This window comes from Arthroderma uncinatum, assembly GCF_011692745.1.
Source record: "Arthroderma uncinatum strain CBS 119779 chromosome Unknown scaffold3, whole genome shotgun sequence".
In the NCBI taxonomy this organism is placed as follows: domain Eukaryota; kingdom Fungi; phylum Ascomycota; class Eurotiomycetes; order Onygenales; family Arthrodermataceae; genus Arthroderma; species Arthroderma uncinatum.
Window position 1 is genome coordinate 983,716 of NW_022983865.1, and position 17,570 is coordinate 1,001,285.

General features: G+C 48.7%; 2 protein-coding genes across 2 annotated transcripts; both read left to right on the top strand.

The window, feature by feature from the left end:
- Positions 1-708: 708 nt before the first annotated feature.
- Positions 709-4,350, top strand: GIQ15_04100 (fatty acid oxygenase; the record flags this gene model as incomplete). Its single annotated transcript, XM_033551517.1, has 7 exons — positions 709-981; positions 1,036-1,133; positions 1,190-1,238; positions 1,320-1,512; positions 1,571-3,755; positions 3,814-3,940; positions 4,006-4,350. 7 exons carry the CDS (start codon positions 709-711, stop codon positions 4,348-4,350), a joined length of 3,270 nt encoding a protein of 1,089 aa, XP_033405247.1.
- A 766-nt stretch (positions 4,351-5,116) lies between these two features.
- Positions 5,117-17,521, top strand: GIQ15_04101 (DNA binding protein URE-B1; the record flags this gene model as incomplete). Its single annotated transcript, XM_033551518.1, has 6 exons — positions 5,117-5,164; positions 5,242-9,142; positions 9,204-13,013; positions 13,064-13,144; positions 13,199-16,978; positions 17,427-17,521. The coding sequence occupies 6 exons, from the start codon at positions 5,117-5,119 to the stop codon at positions 17,519-17,521; spliced, it is 11,715 nt and encodes a 3,904-aa protein (XP_033405248.1).
- Positions 17,522-17,570: the final 49 nt, after the last annotated feature.

A 17,570-nucleotide genomic window follows, 5' to 3' on the forward strand; every position in this document is an offset into this window, starting at 1 on the left:
TCTACACGGTTTTCCAGTAGGTCTGTTCCCAGCTTGGCAGCATGGGTGACGGACATGCATACGAGACTCTAGCGCACGGCTCAACACACAATTACTAGACATACCCAGTCTATCCGATACAGACATCGGCCCATCAAAGCTTGTGGATGCTGTTGCTCCATTTTGCTTTTGCCATGTTCAACAAACATTTGTACTAGTTTTCACCCGTATCATCTTTTGTAGATGTTTGTTCCGAGAGCCGAACCAGGGAGAGGAGATATGCTAGTTAGTCAGAACGACTCTAGCGTGCAAAAGCAATCATCGTCACCTCTGCCACCTTTACTCTCGACCCAGATAGGGCAGTGGGAAGCACTGGCTGGCCTTCCTACGAACAAGATGGAGGGCCGGCGTGCGAGCTAGCCGCAGTCATTTACACTTTCTTTTTAAGTTCAAGTCCACGGGATCTTCCTTCCAGGTACTTGGTGCTTGCGGCTTAATCGAGATATTCGACGGATGGACATTGACCTCCAGGTATAAGATCGCGGTAGAACTTCTCTTTTACCGGCTGGAATTTCTCCCTTTGCATCCTATATTATTATTATTTTGATGTTCATATTATTAGGCCTCCCTTCCTAAATCCACCTATTATTGATACTACCCTACTCTTCTTCATCTCAAAACCTAATTACCTATACCTGTTTGGCCCGAGGGCCCTTCAAGCACGCTTCCATGATGGGGGAAGTCGGCGGCCACTTGAATCTTCGAGAGGAGATCGGGCAAGGCGTCGCAGATGTCGGTGAAGCTATCAGTGCTTCCCTGCGCCCTCTGCCTACTGCGTCGGGAGATGGCACATATCTTCCAAAGGTAGCAAAGACCGGTGTATTAGATGACCTTGCACACATGAAGCTCGGGGATGCTGGCACACTGGCGGAAATGGCCAAAATAGCCGCCACAGGCGAGCTGATCGACGATAAGCGTTATATCATGGAAAGGGTTATCCAAGTAAGCTACCAGACCCCGAAGTTAGTGTACGTTTATATCTAAATCCGAAAATAGCTCGCATCATCCCTCCCCAGTACGTCCAGAAATGGGATGGCACTGACAGGAGACCTCCTAGCTCAGCTGTGGAACGATTTGCAGCACCCACCTATCTCGTACGCATCTGCTTTTCAAGGTTCATCTGTGCAGCAGCTACTAACGGTCCTCACAGGCAACTTGGCTCTGAGTATATGTATCGAACTGCAGATGGTTCTAATAACGTATGCACAATCACGGACTGCCCCACCCCCCTCAACCCCTTTCATTCATGGTACAGAGTACAGCAACTGACATTAGCATAGAACATATGGCGCCCGGATGTCGGTGCCGCTGGGATGAGATACGCAAGGTCGGTGCAACCTAGATCAATTCAACCAATCAACCTTCCTGACCCAGGGGTCCTCTTTGACTCCCTCATGGCTCGAGAGAGATTTGAACCGCATCCAAGTCAAATCTCGAGTATGCTGTTCTATCTCGCCACGATTATTGTTCACGGTATGTCCCATGGAATAATTTTCCTACTTGTCATGGATATAGCTCATATCGATTCAAGATCTATTCAAGACGGACTCAAAAGACCACACAATTTCAAATACGTCGTCTTACCTTGACCTCTCACCCTTGTACGGAACAAACCAAGAAGAGCAAGATAGTATACGAACATTCAAAGATGGAAAACTGAAGCCCGATAGCTTCACCGAGAGACGTGTCCATGGCCTCCCTCCTGGAAGTGGACTCCTGCTCGTGATGTTTAATCGATTCCATAACCATGTGGTTCAAAACCTGGCTAGCATCAACGAAGGCGGTAGATTTTCCAAACCACGGAAGGGGAATGAGGCAGAGTATGCAAAATATGACAATGATCTTTTCCAGACCGGTCGTCTCATTACCTGTGGATTGTATATTAATTGCATTCTCAAGGACTACGTGCGAACTATCCTAAACATCAACCGCATTGATAGTGACTGGAGCCTAGACCCTCGATCAGAGCATGCGAAACCCTTCCTGGGTACAACTGTTGCCTCTGCGACCGGAAATCAAATTTCGGCAGAATTTAATCTCATCTATAGATGGCATTCTTGCCTTTCAGAGCGTGACGCAGAGTGGACTGAAAATATGTTCAAGAGGCTATTCCCTGGCAGAGACCCGGAAAAAATCCCGATGGAAGAATTTCTTCGGGTTTTGGCAGCGTGGAGCGCCACCCTTCCAGCAGACCCTCAAGATCGTGGCCTAGGAGGTCTTAAGCGTGGCCCAGATGGGTTATTCGACGACGACGAACTTGTCCAGATGCTGACCGAGCGAATTGAAGATTGTGCCGGAGCATTTGGCGCAAAGGGGGTTCCAAGAATTCTGAAACAAGTCGAAATACTGGGTATAATACAGGCTAGATCATGGAACTTATCCTCTCTCAACGAGTTTAGGAAGCATTTCCACCTGAAGCCCCATGAGACGTTTGACGACATCAACTCTGACCCATACATTGCTGACCAACTAAGACACCTCTACGACCACCCTGATAATGTCGAACTTTACCCTGGCGTGGTAGTCGAGCAGACGAAAGAAGTGGTCGTCCCTGGGAGTGGTCTTTGCACAAATTTCACCATCTCTCGTGCCATCCTATCTGATGCAGTCGCGTTGGTTCGAGGAGACCGATTCTATACGGTCGACTATACCCCAAGATCCCTCACCAACTGGGGACTAAACGAATGCAACTATGACGTCAACGTTAACAAGGGACAAGTCTTTTACAAACTCATTCTCCGCGCTTTTCCTCGTCATTTTAAAACCAACTCCGTCTACGCCCACTTCCCCTTGGTTACCCCAGCAGAAAATCTGAAAATACTCTCTCACTTGGGGATTGCACGGAAATACTCTTGGGACAAGCCACGAGAAGTCCCTCTGCCAATACCAATCTCCTCTCACTCCGCCTGTCGGAAGATCCTAGGCAACAAACACGACTTTAAAGTGACATGGGGTGAAACGATTGAGTTCTTGATGAAGCGTGATGGCCGCCCATACGGTAGGGACTTTATGCTTTCAGGGGACCGTCCTGCCAATGCAGCATCTAGGAAATTGATGCATGGTGCTCTGTATATCGATCGCTGGCGCGAGGAAGTCATGACTTTCTACAAGGAAACGACGCTGAAGCTACTTCACAGCAAAGCATACAAGCTAGCCGGCACCATTAACCAGGTAGACATTGTTCGTGATGTTATTAATATGGTCCATGTCCATTTCTGCGCCGCAGTATTCTCTCTACCTCTGAAGACGGAGGAGAACCCGCGAGGTGTCTATACCGAGAAAGAGCTCTACAACGTCATGGCCCTGGTATTTACGTCTATTTTCTTCAACGTTGACCCGGCCAAAAGCTTCGCTCTCCTCGATAAGTCACGAGCAGAAACACAGAAGCTCGGCCGCCTTGTGCTGACGAACGTTGAGCTTATTAGTAGGACTGGATTCCTGGCCCCACTGATTGACAGGATCGATAGACATGATAATGTCTTAGCTGACTATGGTATCCATATGATCGAGCGGTTACTTGATACAGGTCTCCCTCCTCAAGATATTGTCTGGACACATGTTCTGCCAACTGCGGGTGGGATGGTAGCAAACCAAGGACAACTCTTTTCTCAGTGTCTAGATTACTACCTCTCTGACGATGGCTCGATGCATCTTCCTGAGATCCATCGCCTGTCAAAGCTTGATACGCCAGAGGCTGACGATGTCCTCCTTCGATAGTGAGTGTGCCTGTTCATAGTAATATTTCGTATTGAACATATGCTAACTCCAATACAGTGTCCTGGAAGGCGCAAGGATGCGTTCCGTGGTGGCTCTGTACCGCGATGTCACCAAGGAGACAAAAATTCAAGACGGAGACAAAGTTTTGCATTTGAGGCCTGGTCAGCGTACAATGTGTAACTTGGTAAGCCATTTCTACTCACTGTTCGCGATTTAATAACCAACCAGATCATCTAATATATATTCCAGGTGACTGCATCTATGGATCCAACGGTGTTCCCAAACCCTACCGAAGTTGACCTCACTCGAGACTTGGGATCTTATATCCACTTCGGATACGGCCCTCACAAGTGTCTCGGTTTTGATCTATGCAATCTATCCCTGACCACGATGTTGAAGGTGATTGACAAGCTTGAAAACCTCCGACGCACGCCAGGTCCGCAGGGCGAGCTTAAGAAGGTCTCCGTTCACGAAGGTCTGACGTTGTACATGCCCGAAGACCAAAGTCGATATTTACCTTTCCCTTCCTCGATGAAAGTGCGATGGGACGGAGACTTGCCGCCTATCCGAGACAGCTCAACGGCCAAGAGGTAAACGATGAACATGACTGAACGACAGGAATTTCCCATATGTATATAGGTTTAACGGCTCTTTGTATGACAAGGAGGGCCCACCGCGTAATAGAACTAGGCAGTTTGAATTTTGATAATATTAATCTGGGGGATTACATACATCTTAACATCTTATATTCACTCGCTGAGGTAGATCGGCGGAGAGTAGGCCCGCTCCGGCTGGGTCTTGGCAGGAAAGCGGGCAAAGGCCAAAGCTCCAGAGACTAGTCGACCTATTGCTTATTAAGGCATATGGCAATTATTTTGAGTCTTGCTCTCTCACTCCCATGATACTGCGAACAACACCAAATTTTCGACACCTCCCACCACAGTCACGAAGTACATCATAACAGAAGCTTGTATTCAAAGCGCTAGGGCGACGACCTGCACTCGTCCTCCTGTCCTTTGCCTCAAAACTCGTATCTGTTGTGTCAAGCAACCTACTTCGACCTAACCCACCTCACATCATCCATCACCACACACTACATCATCACCACCATCCTGCCATATCCGCACCCTCATCCCTGAGTCCTTTTACCTTTACTCAAGCAATAAAGGAGACCCAGTATACGTTTATCGAACCTAATAGCTCGGGAAGCTTCGTATCTTATCATCTAAGACACTTCCGGGACGCTCATACACCCTAGTGATAGGACTCCGAATTTGTTGAACCTCACCCAGCCTGAGCTCATCCGACTCTTGATAGCTTTTTTTCCTTCACATGGTTGCCGGTACGGCACGCCATCATCATGGGGAGAATTGAGAAGGTGGCTAGCTCCAAGCATGAGGCTACGATTGTAAGTCGTCTGAGCACTATTCCCTGATAGCCGCCTCATCCGTGTCGGCGCTAACCTGATATCTTACCCTGATTTAGTCGCCAGCGGTAGCTCAGTTTTCCAAGAAAGCTATTGAGATACCCGTCGCCGAACTGCCGTCGTACCTCGCGACATTTCCGCGTCAGTGGCCCTTTCCGCGGGGTGATCTCTACCACTGGATTGGCGCCCTGAATCGATTTGATGAGTTGCTGGCGCGCGTTGTAACGAAGTATGGACTTGACGAAGGACCACAGTTGATGCCTTTCGGCAGACATGTTCTCGTTGAAGATAGTGTCTCTACGCGTCTGGCGTCCACCGAGCAGGAATGTGAACAGAAGCTAGATCAGCTCGGACTCGGACCTGAAGGAGATAGAGAGTTGGTCGAGTCAATCCTGGACTTTTCGCGACTCCTGCTAGAGAAATGTGGAAACCGCAGCTTGTTTAGCAGCAGTGAGCGCCTGAACGCTTTCTTGAACACAACCTCGCTCAGTCTTATTCAGTGCACCTTGCGACTTTCTCTGTGTCTGGCACAACGATACTATTTCCGTCAGCGATCAACCAGCAGCACCCATTTCCACCAGAGCCTATTGGCTACGCATTATAATATTGAGTTGGAACGTGTTCAGAAACTGGCGGCGCCCTTCCCTCGCCCGGTAAACTTTATAGAAACTACCGAAGGAACGTCGTTGGAGAAAGGAAAAGAGGTAGTCGGACGGACTAGTGCTACTCCTGGCGATAAATGCAATGCCAACGACTTGATTTCGTTGACCAAGGTGCCGTCAGATAAAATTAGTATGACGGATATCTCACCAGCAGCGGAAATTGGCACCGCTGAATGGAAAGACTGGGGTAACATTCGGTTTTCCTATTACCCACGCGATGCTGCAGCAGAACCCTCGAGTAGCACATTCAATGTGTCACAAGTTTTAATGACACCAACGCCGTCACGATCGAGGCCTCCCGAGTATCAAAGCTCGAGGTTGCATCATGGATCCAGCGTTGACGACTCTCCAACGCCTATGACGCAATCTCCGGCCGCGAGACAAGAGGCCGCAAGAGGGATGAGAGTATTAGACATTCCAAGTTCTAAAGTTTTATCTACTAGTACCGAAGAGCTTTTGAAGGAGAATTTAAGCGAGCTGCCGAAAGATTCAACATACGACCTGCTGAACCGCCTTCGCATAGCGGCTGCACTCGCTATATCACCAGAGACTAGAAGACAACTGCTTGGAATTAGACTCCTTGCGCTTACGAACTTAGCGTACATCTACCCTGAAGCTATATTTCAGCAGAAAATCCTCCAACAAGATTCCGACGAACCAAAACGTCTTCAGTTGGCGTATCAACTTTCTGAATTCGTACACCTCGGGGTTGCCGGAGACATCAGCGCGTCTACATTAAATCAGTCATTTGCATTAATATGCTTAGATGCCCTAGCTAAGCACAAGGCCCGATCCGCAGATGTCTGTGCAGCACTGAATTTAAATGTTAACCATGGGATCCTGATGTTCTTGGTTCGGAAAACCGTCAATGAACTTGCATCCGAAGATGACTCAGGCGATGACACTGACGGAGACGATTGGCGTGATGCCCTCTTTGGACTTCTTCGGACCCTGCCTAGCTCTGGCGCTCGAGCTCCAGAAACGTTGGTTTCAGCTGGTTTGATCCCTATGTTCGTTGACATGTTGAATCTCCGAACTGAAAAGGCTCGAAGGGTGTACCCTAGAGTTTTGGAATTCCTCGACAACTTCGTCCATTCAGTCCGGGATGCTCTGGCAACTTTGGCTACAGCCAAGGGCTTCGACGCTATTTCCGGCCTTATTGCAGCCGAGACAAAATCCGCCTTCGAGATGGTAGGCGAAGGTAAAGGTATCTCCGAGGAGTACAAGACGCCTTCCACCGATTATTCCATTCCCTACTTTCAACAACAGGCCATCCGATGGTTGTTCAAGTTTGTCAATCACGTAATGCAGCATAATAGTGGTGGCTTTGAACGTTTAATCCGAAACCTCATCGACTCCCCGCCTCTACTAAATGCACTCCGCCTCGTCATTGAAAATGCGAAGACGTTTGGCTCGCACGTCTGGAGCGGCTCTATAAACATCATGAGTCATTTTATTCACAATGAGCCGACAAGTTACGCTGTAATCGCCGAAGCGGGACTTAGCAAGAGCTTCCTCGAGGCTGTTATGTGCCAACCACTTGAAGTACCGGATGAATCGACCGAGGAGAACAAGCAGCCTCCCAAACCGCAAAATCTATTCAACCCTGCAGCAGCTTCTACTGACAACCAGCGCCTCCTCGATCACCTCTCGAAAGCCCCTGAGCGCAAGGGTTCAGATGGAATTTTGGCTTCCACGGAAGCTATCGTCGGTATACCGCTCGCATTTGGAGCTATATGCTTGAATTCTACTGGTCTCGAACTATTCCAATCCTCAGATGCCCTGGAAAGATTCTTCGATATCTTCGAAAGCCCTGCACATGTGAAATGTATGAAAAGTGACTCGAACCTGCTTCGACTCCTAGGAAATTCATTCGACGAACTAGTTAGACATCATCCAGCCCTGAAGGCGTCGGTCATGAGCTCGGTTCTACGAATGGTTGCTCGAGTAGGCTTACTAGGCAAGTACAAGGCATGGGAATGTGGACTCGGAGCTAAGCTTTGGGTTGAGGATCAAGATGGGAAGGAATCCATTTCTGGTGGTTCCTCTACTGCTATCGGTGATCTTTGCGCTGACTTCTCCGCGAGCGAAGACCACTGGCCAAACTCATCTGTCCCAAGCTTAGGTAACAGCAGTACGACCTATCGAGAACTATTTGGAGAGCCAGATGTTAGCAAATGGACCACCAAGGACGTTGATGAGCATGGCCTTGCTGTTTCAGGCTACATCTTCCCCGTGTTAAAATTCTTGGGCGCATTCTTTGAGAACCAGACTATTTGCGCCAATTTTATAGAGAACGGTGGAGTAGAATATGTCCTTGATTTTGCCGTCCTTCAATCTCTCCCGTTTAGCTTCCATAGCAACGAGGCGAACCACCAATTGTCGCAGGTCGTTCACCTCATGGCAGAGACGAAGCCACACCTTGTACTCCCGCCTCTCCTCAGCCGCACCCTAGCTGCTCTGGACAAACTAGAACCTTTCTGGTCAGAGGGTCCTGGCGCAACAGGCTTTTTCTCCGCTTTGACAAGCGCTTCACCTGAGACAGCATCGAGCCCTGAAGCTTTGGCAGTACGGTCTAAGGGGACATATTATGTCAAACACCTTGTTGCAGTTGGAACTCTGACACATATCCTTCGCGAAGTCTACACCCCACCGATATACCCTACACGTCCAACACAACAACCACTACCATTCCACCAAGTAAACCTCTCTGATGAATATGCACTGGTTGCTGAACGCCTGGGCCGCTTGCATGCCGCTTGTGTCTGGGAAGAGATATTGCTACAGAAGGACATGCCGGAGTCATGGAATGAACTTACAACTCTCCCAGGGTTTACAGGCCTTGACATGGTTAGTGATGGACAAGAAACACCACCTGTTAACACGATCGACGGTGGGGTATCTGAAATTGGTGACGCAGCTGTAGAGTCACAAGCTGGGGACATACCCTCGGCCCCTCAAGGTGGACGATCTAGACGCCATGCCAAATTAGACAACCCAACTTCTACGCAATTAGATAAAGGGGCAGCGGTGAAAAACGTTAAGACCCTTCGCTGGTTATTAGGTTCTCTCCCGACATGTATCACTGGGTTCCTTCACGCGCTTGGCCGTGGGCTCGTCGGTAAGCGACGTGTGGACACCTACCAACGGCAGAAAGCAGCTATGGTCGCCGGTGCGATTGCATCTATGGTTATCCAGCAGCTAGAATTGAAGGGGCCAAATGAATGCGCGGTTACAAAGGATCGGTTCTCCTACCTCATCGTGATTCTGTCCTCATTTTCACGGTTACTATTTGATTGTAAGATTCACACCCTAAGCTCTAACGTATTTATTAAACATCTCTAACATCTTCTTACCAGCTACCGAACGTGCTCATTCGCACTGTCTCACCATGATTCTTGTTGCTTTCAAGAAGCAGAATGGTATTCAGAAAATGAAAGAGCTGGCTGATATTTTCTTCCAAGAAGTCAAGGCTCTGGCTCCGTTGGCGCAGACATCTCCTCCTTCGCCAGACCGGCCCGCTCGCCTCGCATCAGCGTATGGTGGAATCAAGATAATATTGACCTTCTTTTCCGAGATGACGTCTGCACGATATATCCTGGATTCCGCTCAAACCCTGGCTATGGCTAGTAACGACCGTGATAGGGAACGCGCAGATTTCTTCCTTCCTCAGCAATTCCTAGTCGAACTTCGAATGGAAGCTTTGCCATTAGTGAAAGGGATGTGGACATCGGATTTCGTTGAAACAGCTTCAAGTTCCATTGTCAAGTCGCTAATTGAAATCCTCCGTTTGGTACTTGAGGCAGAACACGAGACTAATGCCTACCGCCGTGGCGACAACATACCTAACCCTCCATCGGGTACTCCCAGGGTGTTTTCAATTCAACGTGACCGCCTTGCTTACTTGGTCGAGAAGGGGCACGACGAATCTCTTGCTCGAGAAGCCTTGTACCGATGTCACAACTCCTCCACGGCCGCTGAAGAGTACTGTAACGCACAAAAAGGCGTTCGTGTTCCACCGAGAAACCCCATTCCCAAGTGTGACGCGGAAGCTGCTGCAGCGAAACCGAGCACTACTTCCCGGGGTGATCAACTCTTTGGAAGTTTTGTTGGTTCTGAAGCCGGCCAAGGTTCCTCTGTGCGACCCGACGCCCAGAGATTAGGTGATCCAATTGCATCGATCCTAGCGGAGATACATGCAGAAGCTACCGAAGCTATGGAAACACAAGGTGGTGATGCCTCTGAAGTGTCGCCAACCTTAGGTGCTGATATTGCTAGACCCCAGGGCCCAACTAAATCCCCAGGTTCCGAAGACCAGGCAGGTGAAGCTACACCTACCGCGCCACCCAAGAAGCGAGAAGTGGTGACCGTTGACGATTTGGACAAAGAGCGAGATAACCTACGCTCCAACTTAATTGAGCGATGTTTGGAAGTTCTAAATGCCCATCATGATGTTACTTTTGACCTAGCTGATCTTATCAGCTCCGCATCTAAAGTTGACAACCCGTTCAACTTCAGGAGAGAGATTGGTGAGACACTGCTACACTTTTTAGCCTCTCTTCAGATGGATGAGAGCTTTTTGTCTGGTGGAAAGAAGATAGCCGCTCATGCAAGCCTTCTGGCCTTGCTCCTTCAAGACCCGCAATTTTATGAATCGACCCTTGAGCCTCTCCAGGATAACTTCTACGTGTTGCTTGGTTTCGTCAAGGTCCCGCCCGCTACTTCAGATAAACCAACAGAGGAGTCTTGTCCGTGGATTGGTCAAATTCTGCTGATTCTAGAAAGAATCCTTGCAGAGGATGCATCCCCTCGCGCGATCCAATGGAACCCACCAAATGCAGATACCCCGGAAGATTCCGATATTGCCGAGCTGGGAGAGCCTATTGTTCCTCTGGAAGGCAAAACTCAGTTATTCGAGGCCCTCTTGGATGTTTTACCACGAATTGGTAAAGATGAGTCTCTCGCTTTGTCAGTTGCAAGAGTTTTAGTTATGCTCACTAGGGAGCGTGCGCTCGCCATGCGACTTGGAGAAAGGAGGAATCTACAACGCTTGTTTGTTATGATAAAACAACTGAGTAACCCATCCAACGAAAAGTTGCAAAACTCATTTATGCTTATAATCAGGCATATTGTTGAGGATGAAGAGACTATCCGTCAAATCATAAGGAACGACATCATTTCAAGCTTCGATTCTCGGCCTTCTCGCCAAACAGACACCACAAACTTCGTGCGGCAGTACAGCCATCTGGTCATACGGGCTCCCCAGCTCTTTGTGGAGGTTACAAACGAGCTTTTGAAACTCGCAAGATATGATTCGAACCAGCGGCCGCAGACACTTGTCTTGAAGAACCTTAAGAAGAACGATGAGCCACAGGTATCGGAGGAGGGTAATAAATCGGATGAAACCAAGCCTGAAGGAGCACAATCTCCGCCATCTGCAAAGGAGCCCGATCATCAGGAGCCAAAAGAAAGCAAAGAGAAACACAAAGAGCTGAAGACCCCGATCGTTGAGCATCCTGACGGTGTAGTTCACTATCTTCTATCCGAACTACTTTCCTATAGAGATGTAGATGATAAAGAGCTTCCTCCTGCTCCACCCGCTCCACCTGTCGAGAAGCCCGCTAATAAACCTGAGGATGTTGAAATGACTGCTGGTGAGGATTCTTCCACCCCACAAACGAACGTGAACCGTGATGCACCCTCAAAGAAGGCAGAAAAACCTCAATTCAAAGCCGAAGAGCACCCTATCTATGTTTACAGATGTTTCCTCCTTCACTGCCTTACGGAACTCTTGTCATCGTATAATCGTACGAAGGTGGAGTTCATCAACTTTTCGCGCAAGGCAGACCCCTTGGCCATGACACCATCTAAACCTCGATCTGGAATTTTGAATTATCTACTTCATTGCCTCATTCCAATCGGGACCATGGAGCATGACGAGTCAATTGCGTTCAAGAAACGAGGAAACACATCTAGCTGGGCGATGAAGGTTATAATCGCTTTATGCACGAAGACAATTGAATACGGCGGTCGGAGGTCGGTTCCTGGCCAAGAGGATGAAATCGAGTTCGATCTTCTCTTTGTTCGAAGATTTGTCTTAGAGCATGCTTTGAAGTCCTACAAGGATGCCAGTGCATCTCGGGAACCTCTTGATTCTAAGTATGCACGTCTGATGTGCTTGGCAGACCTTTTCGATAAGATGCTTAGCGGTGGTGCCAGCCCTGATGGATCGCCACGTTCATCGTCTGCTACCCGTCAAATTGCAAAGACAATGTTTGAGAAGAACTTCATCAATGCTTTCACCGCCTCTGTCGCGGACATCGACTTGAATTTCCCGTCATCCAAGCGCGTCGTGAAATATATTTTACGCCCTCTTAACAAGCTCTCTCAAACTGCAGTCCTTCTAAGCGAAAGCGGATCTATTGAGGCTAAGCCGAGCCAAAGCGATACTGATGAAATATCGTCAGCAAGCTCGGTCTCTGAGTTTTCATCATCAAGAGAGGAGACTCCCGACCTTTTCCGTCATTCCACTTTGGGCATGTTCGAACCACACGAAGAGGAGACTTCTAGCGAAGAGGATGAAGAGGATGAGGAAATGTACGATGACGAATTTGATGAAGAAATGGAATATGAAGAAGAAATGCCAGAGAATGATGGTGAAGTCGTTAGTGATGAAGACGAAGAGGACATGGATGGACGAGGTCCGATGGAAGGCCTTCCCGGTGATGCTCCAATGGACATCGAGGTTCTGATCGACGGCGATTCTGAGGATGATGACGATGAAGATGATGACGAGGAGGACGACGAGGATGATGACGAGGACGAGGACGATGAAGGATCATCGCACTTAGACGAGAGAATAGTTGCAGGTGAGATTACTGGGGATAATGACAACAATAGTCTCCAGGATGGGGAGGATGAGTGGGAGAGTGAAGAAGGCTCCGAGGAGGCAGATGACGAGTTAGCGATGATGAACCAACTTGAAATCGAACTTGGAGGGGGCATGGCCCAAGGAGAGCATAATCGTCCTGGTCAACCTCATCTAGAGAACCTTTTGAGAGTCCTGGAAGAGACGGGCGCTTCTGTTGAGCGGTTAGACCGTGAAATGGACCACGGGATGAGGGACCTTGGGGAAGATTTTATAGAAGATGACTTAAACGAAGAAGAAGGTATGTTTTATTTTCCATAGCATAACCCGCATCTAGCTAATGATTTATAGATGAAGATGAGGAAGTCGATGAACTTGAAGATGAAGTCGATGAGTTTGATGAGGATCAAGGAATGTATCATGAATATGACAGTAAGTTGATTCGGCTTCAAATTCCATTATAGCGCTGACCACTCACTACTCCAGATGATGATGGTGACCTTTCCAACTCACCTTGGAGCTGGGATGAGCCTGTTTCAGCCCAGAATCGTATTCCTTCACGAAACATTCCATCATGGAACTTCTTCCCTGGCCAAATGGCAAGCCGACAAGGTATCATACCAGTACCCGACTACCGATCGCATCGAACCCAAATTGCGCCACCTAGGAACGATGATGGCGTAAACCCTCTTTTACGACGGAATGATCGTGCGCATGAACAGCCAGCTCAAAGACGAGGTCCCAATGCAGAGGCGTTTAGCGACTGGGTAACCGCAATGGATCCAAATAGCCATGGTAGGCTTTTATCAATTGACAGCCCGGTAACTTTCATGAATGCAATTATGCAAGCAATTGGTCAAGGAGGGCCGGATTTTGGCATTGTATCCAGACCTGATGGATTCCATCTTCACCTGGACCGTGGCTCCGTTCTTCCTGGGCGTCTTCAAGATCTTTTCGGCCTAGGAAGGGCACCAGTGGTCGCTCCGCGTTCTCGCGATGATCCAGCTCAAGCTGTTGCTTTCCCAACTGGCTCTACTCTCAACCGCTGGCAGGAAGAGGCTCGCCTCCACTTCAACAACCTCTACATGGAAAAGGCCCAGAGGGTTGTGCAATCCATCCTCAAACTATTAGTACCTCCAGCCATTGAGGAAGATAAACAGCGACAAAAGAAACTAGAAGAGGAACGAAAACGCCTTGAGGAAGAAAAGATTGAGCGTGAAAAGCAAGAACGCATCGCACGAGAAGAAGCCGAAAAGGAAAAGAAGCGAAAAGAGGAAGAGGAAGAGGCCGCAAGGAAATTGGAGGAAGAACGACGTGCCGAAGAAAATGCAGAGGCGAGCCATGCTGAGCCCATGGAAGATGTACAGCCTACTGATGCAACTGGCGAGACTACACAACCTGCAGAGGCTTCCGAAGCCGGCCCATCTGAACCAGCTCAAAGAGTTCACACTACTATTCGAGGCCGCCAACTTGATATCACAGGTATGGAGATCGATCCAGAATATCTCGAGGCACTTCCGGAAGAAATGCGAGAGGAAGTCATCCTACAGCAACTCGCGGAACAGCGCTCTCAAGCGGCCGTGGCAGGCGAAGAGCCGAGCGAAATCAATCCAGAATTCTTGGAAGCATTACCAGCAGAGATTCGAGAGGAGCTCCTACAACAAGAGGCAGCTGATCGTCGTCGTCGTGAACGGGAAAGTGCCCGTCGCCAAGCTGCGGCTAATGGAGCCCCCCATGCGGAGGATATGGATCCCGCCAGCTTTATAGCTACTCTCGAGCCATCTCTACGACAAACCGTTTTAGCCGATCAGCCAGATGACATATTGGCTTCACTTGGCCCAGAATTCGTGACAGAAGCTCGTGCGCTGACAGGCGGCCGAAGACTTCCACGATTCGGCGACCCTGGTGTCTTAGACGCTCATCCAGGCGCTGGATCTTCTCGTCAAGACCAGGAGACAAAGAAACCTCAACGTCGACAGATTGTCCAAGTGGTGGATAAAGCTGGCGTGGCCACTTTGCTTCGATTGATGTTTATGCCGCTGCAAGGCAATGCTCGACATCATCTGAATGATATCCTCCACAATGTTTGCCAGAACCGCCAGAATAGGTCTGAAGTGATTAGCCTTCTACTATTGATCCTCCAAGATGGCAGTGCCGATATCTCGGCTGTGGAGAGAAGCTTCGCTCATTTGTCGTTGCGCGCAAAAACACCCACCTCACAGAGAACACCTCAGCCATTGAAGCGGACTCTGTCGCTACCAGTACCAGGGGCAAACCATGATGTGACTCCTTTGATTGTCATTCAACAGTGCTTGGGCGCTCTTTCGTTCCTAACCCAGTATAACCCTCATATTCCGTGGTTCTTCCTTACCGAGCATGAAGCTGTCTCTGCCCTCAAGATGAAGGCTCTACGCAAAGGAAAGACCAAAGAAAATAGAGCGAACAAGTTTGCTCTCAATTCTCTCCTGTCTTTACTTGACCGAAAGGCAATCTTAGACAGCCCAAATTGCATGGAACAATTATCCGGCTTGCTTAGCAGCATTACCCATCCGCTAACCATTTTACTCAGAAAGGATGCGGACAAGCAAGATGATTCGGAGAATAAGGTAGCCGAGGCCAAACTTGAAAATGAATCAGGACAAGGTGCCAATGAGCCTCAGCCGCAGGCTACAGGTTACGCCTCAGCAAACCACCCCACGACTCAATCAGATACCACAATGGCGGATTCAACTGCTTTGGCTTCTGATAGTGCAGCTCACCAGGAGCAGAAAGAGGGCGACGACGGTGCGGGCGAGAAAGCAGCTAGAGACGACCGAAAGCAAAAGAAAACTCGCACAATTGACCCGCCGGTGGTTCCAGAATACAACCTCCGACTTGTAGTTCATATCCTTTCTGCTCGCGAGTGCAATGGTAGGACTTTCAGGGAGACTCTATCAACCATTAACAACCTGTCATCGATACCAGGTGCAAAAGAAATCATTGGAAAAGAGTTAGTTGGTCAGGCGCAGACTTTGAGCAAATCGATATTAGTTGATCTGGACGAGCTTATCCCCCACATTACGAACGCTGAGACTGGCACCGATGTACAAGGCATGGCTCTCGCAAAATTCTCACCCGCCAGTTCTGACCAAGCCAAATTGTTGCGTGTTTTGACAGCGCTTGACTATCTATTTGACCCCAGTCGAGGGGACAAGGAGAAAATGTCGGAAGCTGAAGCCTCTGAGAAGGCAAATACGCTCAAAGTCCTCTATGAGAGTGTGACATTTGGCCCACTATGGACAAAGTTGAGCGATTGCCTTCACGCAGTCCAACGGAAAGAAACTATGCTCAACGTGGCAACTACCCTACTACCCCTTATCGAATCTCTCATGGTAGTATGCAAAAATACCACGCTGAAAGATGTCCCTCTCTTCCCTAAGCAAGTCCGCGACTTTGCTGTTTCGAGTCCACCTCCTGATTCCGGCATGGAGGGCTTATTCTTCAACTTTACGGAGGACCATAGGAAGATTCTCAACGAGCTTGTACGACAAAACCCCCGCCTTATGAGCGGCACATTCTCACTCCTAGTTAAGAACCCGAAAGTCCTGGAGTTTGACAACAAACGTAACTACTTCAACCGCAGAATACACTCACGGGGTACCGAGGCTCGACATCCTCATCCACCATTGCAGCTATCTGTTCGTCGTGACCAGGTGTTCCTTGATTCCTTCAAGTCGTTATACTTCAAGACCGCAGACGAGATGAAATATGGCAAATTAAGTATCCGATTCCATGGCGAAGAAGGTGTCGACGCTGGTGGTGTAAGTAGGGAGTGGTTCCAAGTCCTTGCAAGAGGAATGTTCAACCCAGATTACGCTTTGTTTATTCCAGTCGCATCTGATCGCACCACATTCCACCCCAATCGCCTCAGTGGAGTCAACCAAGAGCATCTGATGTTCTTCAAGTTTATCGGACGCATCATTGGCAAAGCTTTGTATGAAGGCAGAGTCTTGGATTGCCACTTTAGCAGGGCCGTCTACAAGCGGATCCTTGGCAAGTCGGTATCTATCAAAGACATGGAAACTCTCGACCTCGACTACTACAAGTCACTCCTCTGGATGCTAGAAAACGATATCACCGACATTTTGACCGAGAACTTTTCGGTTGAGGTTGAAGATTTCGGTGAAACCCGAGTCATTGACTTGGTAGAAAATGGCCGAAACATTCCCGTTACCGAAGAGAACAAGGAGGAATACGTGCAGCATGTTGTAGAACATCGGCTGACTGGTTCCGTCAAAGAGCAATTGGACCACTTCCTCCGCGGATTCCATGATATAATACCAGCGGATCTTATCTCGATATTCAATGAACAAGAGCTGGAACTTCTTATATCCGGCTTGCCTGAAATTGATGTTGGCGACTGGAAGAACAACACTGAGTATCACAACTACTCCGCATCGTCCCCACAGATTCAATGGTTCTGGCGCGCTGTTCGGTCATTCGACAAAGAAGAACGAGCCAAGTTGCTTCAATTTGTCACTGGTACAAGCAAAGTGCCGCTAAACGGCTTCAGAGAACTTGAGGGTATGAATGGATTCAGCAAATTCAACATCCATCGTGACTATGGAAACAAGGATCGTCTTCCAAGTTCACACACGTGTTTTAACCGTAAGTTACGACCCCAACCCTATTGCGTTACAATATGCCAATATACTAACCCATCCTTTTGTATTAGAGCTCGACTTGCCTGAGTATGAGAGTTACGAAGCATTACGTAAATGTCTTTACACCGCCATGACGGCAGGCAGCGAATATTTCGGATTTGCCTAAAGAGACCCGTGGCAACATCCATACTCTTTTCTTTCCCTTCCCCTTCCCT